This window comes from Puntigrus tetrazona, chromosome 4 (assembly GCF_018831695.1).
Source record: "Puntigrus tetrazona isolate hp1 chromosome 4, ASM1883169v1, whole genome shotgun sequence".
NCBI classification, from domain to species: domain Eukaryota; kingdom Metazoa; phylum Chordata; class Actinopteri; order Cypriniformes; family Cyprinidae; genus Puntigrus; species Puntigrus tetrazona.
In genome coordinates, this window is record NC_056702.1 from 17983506 (window position 1) to 17998312 (window position 14807).

At 41.0% G+C, this 14807-nt stretch overlaps 1 protein-coding gene across 1 annotated transcript; it reads left to right on the forward strand.

The window, feature by feature from the left end:
* The first annotated feature begins 1487 nt into the window (after window positions 1-1487).
* On the forward strand, window positions 1488-14153 carry ddx54 (DEAD (Asp-Glu-Ala-Asp) box polypeptide 54). The gene is made up of 20 exons (XM_043237237.1): window positions 1488-1722; window positions 2176-2302; window positions 3415-3485; window positions 4108-4296; window positions 5107-5156; window positions 5275-5316; window positions 5411-5506; window positions 6094-6215; window positions 6302-6363; window positions 6774-6905; window positions 7957-8167; window positions 8241-8372; window positions 8855-9076; window positions 9964-10037; window positions 10442-10624; window positions 11560-11705; window positions 11855-11968; window positions 12042-12149; window positions 12276-12364; window positions 13089-14153. Exons 1-20 carry the CDS (start codon window positions 1612-1614, stop codon window positions 13325-13327), a joined length of 2520 nt encoding a protein of 839 aa, XP_043093172.1. The 5' UTR covers window positions 1488-1611; the 3' UTR covers window positions 13328-14153.
* The last annotated feature ends 654 nt before the right edge of the window (window positions 14154-14807 follow it).

A 14807-nucleotide genomic window follows, 5' to 3' on the forward strand; every position in this document is an offset into this window, starting at 1 on the left:
GATTACAGACTCTGTGCTGCTTCATTCACAGAAAACACCTCTGTTTTATCAGGCGTCTCTGAGCAGAGATCACGCTGCTTCTGATGATCAGAAGATTAAACGTGTTTCAGACACTTACAGCCGGATTAAAGTTAAAATGCAGGAAATCTTGATTCATTAATGAGAAACATCTACATAGAAGCACAGATGCATTATACACTTTACTTTATGAACTATTATTAAGTAGAGGTCTCCTTTCATTAAGATATGTTGTTGATGTCTCACCTTATATGTATCAGACTTCATTTTTTCGATTAGTGTGCAAACTTTAAAGATGATTTTCTTCGATGTTCTCATCCAGATATTGTTCTGAAAAACCCTACAGCGGTGGAAAGAACATTTCTCCAGCTTTCAGATGATAAAAAGTAAAGACTTAAGGGTTTGTGATCAAAACAAAAGGGATGAAGACACTCGTGATGTGAAGTAGAACACAGAGCAGATATAACGGTATAATCTTTAAGAGATTTAGTCTGCAGCCCTGACGACAACATACAGACTAAAGTGATAAAAACACTAATTCTGTCATCATTTATTATGTTTTTTGCTGAACACAGAATGCTGGAAACAAACAGCTGACTTCTATGGTTTTCTTCCTGTCTACCGTCAGCTGTTTAGATCCAGTCCTTATAAAGATCATCGCAAGACGTTGATATTTGGTTAGATTTTGGTTGCGACGTCAGGTGAACAAAATTCTACCTAAATTCTATGTTTAGCGTCGGTGATAATAATCGTTGTTTTTGTGTCGCGTGACCGAAGTCGAATACTAACCTCAACCTGATTTTCATTTTCAACCGAAATGCAACGTCTGTCCAACGTTAGTCTGACGTTTAGTAGACGTCCGCTGTCTGTGAGCCGAGGAGAGATGATGCTGACCATCGACCAGAACTAACAAACGTATTTAAAAAGTCGTTTAAAATGAAGACTATTATTGGAAGTTATTTGTCGCTCTTTAAACATTTAAATTTCATTAAAGCCTTCATTTATACATTTATTGGGCAATATGAGACATTAATATGAGATCTGTTGGTCTGGCAGATTATTTACTTAATAATTAAATTATATAATAGTAAGTAAATAAGTAAATTATACCACAAATTAATTAATTTTAGGCCTTGGGCTAATTTAACTGGTTTAATAAAGCATTTTTTTTTTAAATAGCCTACTGAATCTGATTCCGAAAGAGTTTTATTGCCAGGTACGAGGAATTCGTTAATAACGATAATAAAAAAAGATTAAAAATAAAGCACATAAATAGCAAATAACAATATAGGCCTACAACAAAAATCTAAAGAATAAAAATACAAAATATACAGTATTTATGTGTACAGATGTGCCATGTACAAATGCAAGGAAATATAAAATAAGTATAAATGTATAAATACAGTATCTGCATGTAAGAAATATGTATTGCTCTGTTTTTGGCGCCACCGTGCGGCGGCGTCTCGCGCTCTGACGTCATCTCTGTGCGCAGGACCGTCTTCTTCACACGTGTTTCCGAACGTCTCCGGTGTTTTCATCTCGCTTTTCTTGGATTAAACAGCGACGTTTCCCGACAGCAGCGGGGTTTTAGCGATGGCGCAAAGGAAGAAGAGGCTGCTGAGGAGGAAGAAGAGAGATCACGAGCTCCAGTCCGACGATGAAGAGTTTGAAGTGACCACACGAGTCAAAGATGACCAGGACACAGTGAGTCAATCATTACAGAACCATTACCCTTTCCTTCAAGCAAAGACTGTTTGTGTGTGAACATGAGCTTCTGATGGCAGCAGATCAGTATGTGCTGTATGTGTATTAAAACTAAAAGCTGATCAGATCCATTGATGACCTTAAGAGACTTCTGGAAAATTTTTAAACGCTTGAAGACCCTCGAAATACTTTATTAAAGAAATACTTTATTTACTTTATTTTTCAAGCGATATAATTATTCTTTATATGCTACACATTTCGTGTCTGGGTCATTTTGAAGCACTGTATTTTTGTGAGATGATGTCTCTGATGTTTTGTTAGTGTCAGATGATAAATGACTTATTGTTAATTTATTCAGAGATTTTTGTGAAAATAGCCTTGATGCTGGAATGGCATTAAAAAGTGAATAAGTGAGCAGTGATGGTTGATTGTAGTAATGCTTTTTGTGTCCAGTCCAGCAGAAGACTGCCTCGGTTCCCAGCTTCGTCCGAGTGTGTTTCTGACGTGGAGCTGGACACCAGAGAGCTCGTCCGAGCCCAGAACAAGAAGAAGAAGAAGTCTGGAGGCTTTCAGTCCATGGGTGAGCCGTCGGAGTCTGAGTGTGTCCCCAGTCTCGAGTCTGAGTGTGTCCCCAGTCTCGAGTCTGAGTGTGTCCCCAGTCTCGAGTCTGATTGTGTCCCCAGTCTCGAGTCTGATTGTGTCCCCAGTCTCGAGTCTGATTGTGTCCCCAGTCTCGAGTCTGATTGTGTCCCCAGTCACGAGTCTGATTGTGTCTGAGTGTGTCCCCAGTCACGAGTCTGATTGTGTCTGAGTGTGTCCCCAGTCACGAGTCTGATTGTGTCTGAGTGTGTCCCCAGTCACGAGTCTGAGTGTGTCCCCAGTCACGAGTCTGAGTGTGTCCCCAGTCACGAGTCTGATTGTGTCCCCAGTCACGAGTCTGATTGTGTCCCCAGTCACGAGTCTGAGTGTGTCCCCAGTCTCGAGTCTGAGTGTGTCCCCAGTCTCGAGTCTGAGTGTGTCCCCAGTCTCGAGTCTGAGTGTGTCCCCAGTCTCGAGTCTGAGTGTGTCCCCAGTCTCGAGTCTGAGTGTGTCTGAGTGTGTCCCCAATCACGAGTCTGATTGTGTCTGAGTGTGTCCCCAATCACGAGTCTGATTGTGTCTCAGTGTGTCCCCAATCATGAGTCTGATTGTGTCTGAGTGTGTCCCCAATCACGAGTCTGATTGTGTCTCAGTGTGTCCCCACGAGTCTGATTGTGTCTCAGTGTGTCCCCACGAGTCTGATTGTGTCTCAGTGTGTCCCCACGAGTCTGATTGTGTCTGAGTGTGTCCCCAGTCACGAGTCTGATTGTGTCTGAGTGTGTCCCCGAGTCTGATTGTGTCTGAGTGTGTCCCCAGTCTCGAGTCTGATTGTGTCCCCAGTCCCCAGTCTCGAGTCTGAGTGTGTCCCCAGTCTCGAGTCTGAGTGTGTCCCCAGTCTCGAGTCTGAGTGTGTCCCCAGTCTCGAGTCTGATTGTGTCCCCAGTCTCGAGTCTGATTGTGTCCCCAGTCTCGAGTCTGATTGTGTCTCAGTCCCCAGTCTCGAGTCTGAGTGCGTCCCCAGTCTCGAGTCTGAGTCCCCAGTCTCGAGTCTAAATGACCTCAGTTGACTGCTCGCTGGATATGTTGCTCAGTCAGTGTCTCTGATTCTCATAGGTCTCAGTTATCCGGTGTATAAAGGAGTCATGAAGAAGGGCTATAAAGTTCCCACACCCATCCAGAGGAAGGTAATGATTGATTCTGTTACTCAAACTACAGCGAATATCATTTCTGTGTTCACAGTTGCTTTTAATGGCAAGAGTAAAGAAATCCATAATAGAGTTAAGACTTTTATTGTATTTGTTATCTTTCTATTTTTTTTAATTGCTTTTGCCATGAAAAAAGCCTATGCTGACTTTAAATGAATGTATAGCTCTATTACTCTTCATACAGCAGAGATGACCAGCTCTCTTTCATTCATTGCTAAGATAACTGAACACAAGTTTATATACAAAAAGCTTAGAGTATGTGTGGATTGAAAATATCTTTGTAAGTGTAGAAAGGAAAAAGAAAAGTGTAAAAATTTCTCTAGGAAGTGTAGATGTGGAAAAAAGTGCCTATAATTTTGTGTATGAAAAGATATATATATATATATATATATATATATATATATATATATATATATATATATATATATATATACTACGACGCACGTATTGCTACTGTAAAATGATGATGGTAATATACGTTTTTAATTATCAAATGTTAAGCTTCACAGAATAACTCATGAAGGCCTTTTAGCTTCTCTTTTGTTAATAAGCTTTTCTCCTGGAAGTTGATGAAGATGTTTGTTGTTTCTGCGGCTCTCAGACGATCCCGGTGATCCTGGACGGGAAGGATGTGGTGGCCATGGCTCGGACCGGCAGCGGGAAGACGGCCGCGTTCCTCGTGCCCATGTTCGAGAAGCTGAAGGCCCCGCAGGCACAGACAGGGGCCCGAGCTCTGGTCCTCACACCCACCAGAGAACTCGCCCTGCAGACCATGAAGTTCACCAAAGAGGTCAGACTTCACTCAGAGTGTGTGTGCGTGTGTGTGTGTGTGTGTCTTATTAATTTCTTAAGAACACTGCAGCCAGTTCTTCTCACCAGACTCTACAGTTCTATCTGGTTTCCTGTGACTGTCTGCATCACACAGAACTGATAACTGATTACCTGTATGTGCACTTGTCATTTATATTTATACCTATATCCTGCACTGGCTGCTTATTGCACTACTAGTTAGACCTAAACTGCATTTCGTTACCTTGTACTTGTACATGTGTAATGACAATAAAGTTGAATCTAATCTAATTTAATAACTAAAACACTGCCATATATCTTGAATAAAAGGAAACGAACGTAACAGACCGCAACAGAATAGAAAAAAGAGCACCTCCATGATGTACTTAAACTGCTCTGTTATTACACACTAATTTGTACTAGAAGTGATTCTTTAGTACTTCAGTAGACGTTTTTTTCATCCTATCTCTATTGAGAAAATTATTTAGATGCCACTTGTATTACACTAAATGTTTGAAAGACTGGTTCAAATGTACTACAAGTTGCAACTAAATAAATTTTTTTAATTTTTTTTTAATACAGAGTTAGTATGTTAAAAGCACTTTTAGTTTATATATTTAGTTTTCATCGTGTAGTATATGCTATCGCTAAATAAGTTATTTATACACACTAAATGATGCTTGATATTGTGAAGACATGCTATATGTCACTGGTCTAGGATTTTTTTTTTGTGTATTTAACTGCATCTATTAAATTTTTGTCCATGTTAGTCATATCTTTTAAGTGGACTTAAATTGTGTTTGTGTTTCAGCTGGGGAAGTTCACGGGTCTGAAAACAGCGCTGGTTCTCGGAGGAGACAGGTGAGTTATTTGAAGAAGTGTGAGTCTGAGCTTGATTACAGAGCTGTAGAAATACTGTAGAGTTACTGACTGGACTCCTGTGTTTCATCAACGTCCGTGTCTTGTTTCTGTCTGTCAGCATGGACGACCAGTTTGCTGCTCTTCACGAGAATCCAGACATGTGAGTTCACACTCGAGACGCACCTCCACGTGTGTGTGTTTGTGTGTGTGTGTGTGTGTGTGTGCGCGTGACTATGTTCTCTTATGTTCTCCAGCATCATCGGTACTCCTGGTCGTCTGATGCATGTTATTCAGGAGATGAACCTGAAGCTGCAAGCCGTGGAGTACGTGGTGTTCGATGAAGCTGACAGGTGAGTCTGTCTTTCCACTGATGTCTGGTTTGTTAAGATCATATCTGTCTGAGATACAAGTATTAGAAAATCTGGAATCTGAGGAAGAATAAATAATATAAATGTTGAGAAAATCTCCTTTAAAGTTGTCCAAATGAAGTTATTAGCAATGCATATCAATAATCCAAAAATGAAGCTAATGTTTTTTTTGGCATAAAATAAACATTTTGACCCAAACAATATATTGTCGTCTATTGCTACAAATTGTAGCAAACTGTGCTGCTGATGATTGCTTTTGATGTTATAAACATTAGCAATTTGAGAACATAGTGTAACAATGATAATAATCTGCATGGTTTGATGTGATATGAGCTAATGAATCGTTAGATTTAATCACCATGGTTTATTGTAATGTTTTTTTTTCCTCGGTTGGTCAGAACAAAAGTGGCAGACTGTGTTATTTATTTGATAAGATGACAAGATGATAGGTTTTTGAGCAGATGCTGACAGAGGCAAAATGTATGGACTGCAACTTTAAATACAAGATATTCATTGAAATAATCCTTGTTTCTAGAACAGAGTTCATGTGTGTCGTTCTGTTTCTCCAGGCTGTTTGAAATGGGTTTTGCGGAGCAGCTTCAGGAGATCATCAGACGTCTTCCAGACACGAGGCAGACGCTGCTGTTCTCTGCCACGCTGCCCAAAATGATCGTGGAGTTCGCCAGAGCCGGTAATCACAGTCAAACATGCCTTATATCCCATTATAGGACATCACGGGTGTGTTTGAGAGTTTGAACCTTGTGTTTTCTGCGACAGGCCTCACGGAGCCGGTGCTCATTCGTCTGGATGTGGACACGAAACTGAGCGACCAGCTGAAGGTAGAGTTCACCATGTAGACAAGATCCTGATATTATTCCTAGCAAATGGTCTGGTTGATGAAACCTAACAGTAAAACGGTGAAATATTATTAATGTAATTGATGTCATCAAAGATTAATTTTCAGCATCATTACTCCAGTCTTCAGTCACATGATCCTTCAGAAATCTTTCTAATATATTAACTGCTCAAGAAACATTTTCAGTGTTGAAGACAGTTGAGCTGCACAATATTTTTTTGTGGAAACCATGACATTTTATGATTCTCAGATGAGTGGAAAGATCAGAAGATCTATTTCTTTGAAATAGAAACCTGTTGCTTTTCATTAATTTAATGCTATTTTTAAATAAAACAATTTTAATAGTGTTTTTAATAACATTCACAAGATTTTTTTCTCCCTTTTCTCCTCCAGCTTTCCTTTTTCCACCTGCGTTTGGATGATAAACCGGCTCTTCTGCTGCATCTGCTGAGAAACGTGGTGAAGCCTCAGGAGCAGACGGTGGTGTTCGTAGCCACCAAACATCACGTGGAGTATCTCAAAGAGGTGCAGATGCTCTGGAAAACAATTACGTTAATTATCTAGCACTTTTTACAATGCAGATTGTGTCAAAACAGCTTTAAAGTATTAAACATGGAAAGAGTGTGCTGTTCTCTTCTGGCAGACAAAACCAGTAGTTTAAACAAAGTCAGATTGTGCAGAGGACTAAACTCACCGAATGAATGCAGCCTAACAAATATTAGAAGCTTAGTGTGTGAAAGACAGGTTAAAGAGATGGTTCTATAATCTGGATTTAAACCGGCTGACTGTGCCTATTGAACATGCTAATTAGATTATTAAAGAGTTTGGGTACTAAATAGGAAAAGGGTCTGCTACCTGCCATTGATTTTGATTAGTATTATTAAAATAAATTGCAGTAAAAAGGATTTTTGAGATTTTTGAGATCGTAACAGATGTGAAGGAATATAATGTATAGTAATAAATACAGTTGCTGCTTTATGATTAAGGAAGATTAATGAAAACGGTGGTATAATGAGCACACTCACACTAAAGAGAGCAGCCCGGAAAACGAAGCACAGCTGGAGGAAAACCAAAGTAGAGGTATTTCGTATTGCATGGAAAGAAAGTACTTTCTCTTACAGAAAAGCCTTAAAATCTCTTTTAAAAAGAAACCCCAAGTAAGCTAAAAACAGTGGCTAAATTAACAGCAGGTGCATTTCCCAATCATGCATTTTAATTATTTTATAAAGTACTTCACTTCCAAGATGCATACTATCTGAGGAGAACAGAACACTATTTCCCTATGTCTGAGCATTTTTATCCATTTCATATTATTTCAAATTATCCTTTTTTTTTGGTTGTGATTATTTTCTATGATTGTTAATTCCTTTTATGTAAAACACTTTGAATTGCTAAGGTGCTATATAAATAAAGCTGTCTTGCCTTACGTAATGCTGTAAAGGTGCTTTAACACCATCTGCATTGTAAAAATTGACTATTTTAATGAGAGTTTGCTGGAATACTGAGGTACTAAACCAAAACAGGACGGGACTAGAAGCCTGAGCAGCTGGTAGTTCATCTGTCTGTGTTTGTGCAGCTCCTAACAGTCGAGGGCATTGAGTGTGCCTACATCTACAGCGCTCTGGACCAGACGGCCCGTAAGATCAACATCGGCCGCTTTGTGCACCGCAAGGCCATGGTGCTGCTGGTGACGGACGTGGCGGCCCGTGGCATTGACATCCCGCTGCTGGACAACGTCATCAACTACAACTTCCCTTCCAAGGCTAAGCTGTTCCTGCACAGAGTCGGTGTGTACGAGATCGGGCTGACCACCGTCCAGCGCTCTGAAGAGCAGCTCTGACCCTCGTCTCGGTGTTTCAGGTCGTGTGGCTCGCGCCGGCAGAGGAGGAGCTGCCTTCAGTCTGGTGTGTCCCGATGAAGTGCCTTTCCTCTACGACCTCCATCTGTTCCTGGGTCGACCGGTTCAGCTCGCCCTCCTCGAACACGCGCCAGGTACAGCTGATACTACTGACGTTACCACGTTAAACCGGACACATTAAATCATCTTTTGTGTAAATATAATATATGCATGTATATAAAATGAATGACCGCATCATCAGTTTAAAGGCAAAAGAGTTCTTTAATTCAAAAGACATAGACCTGTACATAGCTAAACTTAATAGATTAAACATAACAGATGTCTATAATGCACCCAGGGGGGTTTAACTAGTATCAATAAAGGAATGGATAAATTTCCTGATCTGTTCTTTCCATCCTAATGTTACATCGAAGAGTTTTTAAAAAGCCTCCAAAAAATCTGGAGCGGTACAGATGGACGAAATCTTACAGTTTAATGAATATAGACTGTAAAATGTTGTCACTGGAAGGGTAGTCTGTGTTGCTGGCTAATGTCAACCACCTATTGGGATTCATCTCTCGAGAAGCATGATGTTTATGGTTAGCTGAACGTTAGCTGTGTCTCTGATGGTGTTCAGATGCTGACGGCGTCTTGGGCCGAGTTCCTCAGAGCGTCCTGGACGATGAAGAGTCTCAGCTGCTGACGGCTCACGAGAACTCCCTGGATCTCCAGAACCTCCGGCGCGTCTCTGAGAACGCTTACAAGCAGTACCTGAAGTCTCGGCCGAACCCCTCCGCCGAGTCCATCAAACGTGCCAAGAACACCGACCTGTCCTGCATGGCCGTTCATCCTCTGCTGGGTGAGTGTCGTCTGCTTCAAATATATATTAATTGCGATAACGATATCGATGAGAATAATTCAGGGAATCCCATTTCTTTAGAGACCAGCCCAGAATAGTGTTGTGAGCGTTACTGAGTACAGCGTGGTGTAATGTTTCATTCATACCAGACTCTAGAGGGCGCTCTTGTGCAGAGACGGCACAGATGCTCCAGGAAATCCTGAATCATTTACATTTACATTTAGGCATTTAGTCTGAATGTACACAAAACTATCCAGTTACAGCTGAATAAAACACCCAGCGTTGAGAAACCCTAACTGATGAAACTTGAAGACAATAAACATGCTATTGCACAAAATATATCTGTCCCTGGAGGACAAAAGCAGTCATAAGAAGCACAGGTATATTTAATGCAATAGCTCACAATACATTGTATTCAAAATTATCCATTTTTCTTTCATGCCAAAAATCATTATGGTGTTGATTCGTAACATGCGTCGCTCAGAACTTCATTCGGACAACTCCGAGATTTGTCAAACATCTGTAACAACATGCTTTTCTTGTGTTTCTTGTTTTTAAGGAATGCTAATCGATAGCCGTTATCACCTGTATATAGCACTACTATTCTGTAATATAAAACCAAGTCTGCTCACAAAAAGTTATTTCAAACACTCAACTATGCTATGAAGCTAATTTAGAGTAAAATCATGTCAATAAATGATCTCTTTTGGTCAAGCGGCCTGAAACTGCTATATATAACTACATTATATGTAACTACACTTTATCATTATCATATTCCTACCGTGGGGAGAATATATCACGATCGATCAGATCCGGCCCGGTCCTGGTGTGTGTCTGTAGTCGTGCAGAAGCGCTGGCTCTGTTCTGAGCTCTTCTGTGTTCTTCAGGGTCCGGACTGGAGCCGATGGAGCTGGACCGGCTGCTGATGGTGGACTCCATCAAGGGCTACAAGTCCAAATCTGTACGTCTTTTAATATTCAGTAGTATTGCTTGAAGGCTCAAACTTTCATTCTGTCTTCGTTTAATCTCCTCGTGTTCAAAACCAATCACTGCTTCTTATTGAAGCCCGTTTCTGCCTCTGAATGGAAAATAAAAAGGTGCTCTTTTCATCTTGCACTTGTGCGTTTGCATCTTTTTTTTTCCATTCGCATTTGTGAGGAACTACACGATTTATGAAAGGATGAATTAGGACCCGTATAAAACCCCTGTAAGTCTTCTGAGGTCCTAACGTTTGTGTTTGAGCCGTTATTTATTTCTTTATTGATGTGACACAGACGTGGTCTGAGAGCGTGTGTTTTTCCTCAGAGCTGTATAAACCCGTTCAGATGTTTTTAGATGAGCTGCATATTCTTCTTCTTTTTTCAGACTATCTTTGAAATCAACTCCAACAACAAGAGCAGCGCCAGCGAGGTGATGCGAGCCAAACGCTCCCGAGACGATCGGCTGCTCGACAAGTTTTCTAAAGCGCGAGCGGAGCGGTTAGTCGAGTCTGCGGTCCCCGTCGTAACCAGAACCGAACCTCAGCCCGAGGAGGACGACGAGCTTCAGGTCAGCATCTCGTCTTGAGCTGAACCAGGGCTGTGGGATGAGTCCAAGTCCTAATACAATCATGATGTGAACGATTTTTTTAAAAAAACATGAAACGTTGTAAGATAACGACACTGTAATAAACACGCTTTACTGTTTCTCACCCATAAAAAACCATTGTGCAGAAAATGCTCATATTCTTGTTTGCCTGTAAGTTTTATTAATACACCGTATGCCCAGATTAGATCTTTTTATGGTGTGTAAATATTGCCAAAAATGATACGCTTCATTAGAGATCTCTGTCATTAAGAAGAGTCTTCATTAGTTCCCAGAGCTGTATTAAAATCACTGGATGTCTTTACAGCCGTTAAGTTTTTGATGATTTCAAAACAAATGGCATACCTGCGTACAAAAAGCATTTTTAAAGCACTTTAAACCTGTAAAGCAGCTACTTCCTGTTTGGTTTTGGTTTTCCACATCTGTGTTTCATTTTAAAGAGATGTTTTAACATAGAGATAACTGAGAGAGAGCTCTTCTTGAGAAACCTGTAATCGGGCATTTATAAAGTCTCTATGAACGTAAAAGCAGTAATACGTTTCTCTCTTTTCCAGTGATGTCTGGTTTCTTAGGATAAGACCGTATTTGTCTGAGATGCAACTTTTTGAAAACCTGGAGCCTGAGGGTGCAAAAAAAAGTATTAAGAAAATTAACTTAAGGTGTCCAGATTTTTAGTTTTTTTAGCAATGCATATTACTAGTCAAAAATGGAGTTTCAATATATTTAGATTAATAAATTAGCCGAAAGGCTGCAAAAATATTGAGAAAATCCCCTTTAAAGTTGTCCAGATGACGTTGTTCAAAATCTCATAATTTTGAGTCCTACTGTGTGTTGTTGTCTGTTGCTACAAGTATATCTGCTTCAGACTCTAATATCTAAATGAATCCTATGTTTTCCAGACTGTGTTCTCAGAGGTGGTTGGAGGAAAAAGACGAAAGCAAGGTGATGAAGCGGACAGACCAAAGAGCAAAAAAATCAGAAAATCTGGAAAAGATGAGGAGTTTTACATCCCATACAGACCTAAAGACTTCAACTCTGAGCGCGGGTACGACAGCACCGCTGCGTTATTCTGCATCTTCAGTGAGAAGTGTAGACATTCAGTGTGTGTGTGTGTGTGTGTGTGTGTGTGTGTGTGTGTGTGTGTGTGTGTGTGTGTGTGTGTGTGTGTGTGTGTGTGTGTGTGTGTGTGTTCAGGCTCAGTCTCGGCCGTGACGGAGGCTCTTTCGAGCAGCAGGCCTCTACTGCCGTCCTGGACCTGATGGGAGACGAGAGCAGCACGTTAAACCAGCACAAGAGTCTGATGAAATGGTGAGCAGCTCCTTCCCATGATTCCTCACACAGCACTGTCTGCTCCCGCTGAAACCTCACGTGTTCACCGCAGGGACCGCAAGAGGAAGCGCTTCGTCCGAGACACGGGCAAAGAGGACAAGAACAAGAAGATCAGGACAGAAAGCGGGCAGGTGGTCAACAGCAAAAAGAAGAAGAGCTTGTATCCTTCTCAAAAACAGATTCCGAGACTCCGAGTTGATGTGGTGTGGGAGTTGATGAAGGTTTGGGCTGAAAAGGTTCGAGGCTGAAAATCGCTTGTCAGTTGGGTTTCTTGACTTTGGTCCAGTTATGAAGAATGGAAGAAGAAGTATAAGATCGACGACAGAGACTCGGATGAAGAAACCGGAGGAGCAACGAGAGGCAGGAGCTTCGGAGGTAAGAACAGAAGATTGTGGTCTAAATCATTTCATTACAAGTCATGTGGAATATTTCCATTGATCTCGATTCAGTATAATTCATTAATTCATCTAATATCATGTAGTACTGTGACTGATCTGTGTGTTAAGGATTACAGTGAACTTAGAACATGAAGAAAATCTGTTCAGGAGTTAATAATCATCTTTTAATAATTCATATATATATATATATATATATATATATATATATATATATATATATATATATATATATATATATATATATATATATATATATATATATATATATATATATGAGCCTGGAGTACAGTTATATTTGTAGCAATAGCCAAAATAAGTGATTGATTTCTTTTTATGTCAAGAATCATTAGAATATTAAGTAAAGATCATGTTCCATGAAGAATAAAAATTTAATCTGGATAACTTTAAAGGCGATTTTCTTAATATTTAGATTTTTTCCTGCACCTCCAGATTTTCAAATAGTTGTGATTTGTTAGGATAGGCGGACATTATCAGATAAGGATGAGCTTATTATCCAGCTTTCAGATGATGTTTAAATCTCAAAATGTGAAAAGTTGACTGGTGTTGTGATCCAGGGCACCGTACGGTGAGAGAAACCTGTCCAGAAGCATCATGAAGCATGTACTGCGAGCGGCTTCAGGTGTAAGAGTGGAGATTGAAGTAATAAGATCTAAAGTCGAGTGTCTGCTGTGTCTCTGCAGGCCGCCGAGGTCGAGGAGGAGCTCCGGCGCAGCAGCGGAGCGGGTCAGGCGTCCGATCTGAGCTGAAGAACCGCGATCAGATCCTCAAGCAGCGCAAACGCAAAGCCAAGCAGCAGTTCCTGCAGAGCGGCGGCATGAAGAAGCTCCGGGCCAAAGGACGCCAGCGTCTGCAGGAAGTCATGAAATCCGGCTTCGGTCGCGGCGGCTTCAAGAAAGGAAAGATGAGGAAGAAACTTTAACTTTAAATGAGGAACGACGCGCACCTGCAATCAGTGACGCAGAAAACCGGATGGACCTGTTATATACGGCTAGAACGAGTGAATGTTTGATCTGTGCGTCTCTTAAACTGATTTAAAGGGATGGTTCAGGTTCAACTGAAGCTCTGCTGGCGGCTGGGAGCTTGTGGAAATACATTATCACAAAAAATGATTTACTGTGTTTTTGTTTAATAAACGATATTTAGAGTAAGACACTTTCAGTGGAAGTCTATGGGCCAGGCAGTGCATGCACCGGTTCATTTGGCCTAGTCTGCAAAGCTTTATCTGGTTCTTAAAGGTCTCTTTTGCACGACATTCACAAAACTCCTTTAAAAAGGTAAGACTAATATTTCTGAACTGATTAATTACTAGAGTTTTGTGGAGCTGGGCCTGGGGTCAAACTCAACTTGATGGGTTTTTTTGTTCAAATTAATGTTAAATATTAATGTAAATGTTCTAGTTGACTGTTAAAGCGCCCTATGAAGTAGACTTGCAATCCAGGAGCAAACATGTTCACTTTTAAGGGCACTGCAGGCGCTCTGTTTTTTATTTATACATTGAAGTTTTGATCTGTTGAATTATTTAGTAGCACACCGAACGATTGGTGGTGCATCTAATTGTAAAGACTTCTAAGAAACAAAAAGCACAAAATAAGAAACACGTTGCATTCACGACCAAATAAATAACACTTCATTTCTCCAGAGTAAGTGAACAGTCAGGGTCAGATCGTGTGTTTCAGTCTATTATTGTTCTCTGTAAACATGAACAAAGTGTATTAAGTAAAAACGTTTTTAAGAAAATATGAAAATGCGTTGTTAAAACATCTTTTTATGGCGGGGCTAATTACGAAGTGGGCGGGGCAGGACCAGAACTGAGTCTAATGAAAACTAGACATCCTCTCAAAAAGAAAATGAGTTTAAAGTATGAGGTATTGTTGAAATGTGTGATATGAGGCCTTGAATATGTTTATCTGGACTGCGGCCGAGTCCCGGAGGAATGTTTTTCCTTCGAGAGCTCAGCATGTGGGCTATTAAAGCACGTCTGATAGCAGCTGATCCCGGAGAAGGGCAGCACTTTCGGCTTTCCAATGGGATGGCCCTTCCCGCTCTGAACTGAAGAGGGCCGAGCGTCTTATCAGCTTTCCCAGGCCGGACACAGCATCCCCTTGAGAAGAGCGTAGTTCTGAAGCGCTGAGCTGCTTATCAAGCGTGGCCCGGTGTAGTGTCTCCATTATTAGAGCGTCAGGCACGGTCTGGGCTCAGGAGTGTTTCTGGGGCCCGTGACCCCGGTGAGGACCGCTCATGCTCTCGGCAGAAATGGATGTCCTTCCCTGTCTCCTGTTTCTGTTTTTTTCCGTGCGGATTCATCCCGGTGAAACACGGCACTGTTTGCATCATTCAGCGGCTGATGATTGATGATGGAGCGGAGCACGCCACGTTCATCTCAGGATCAATAGTTTTGG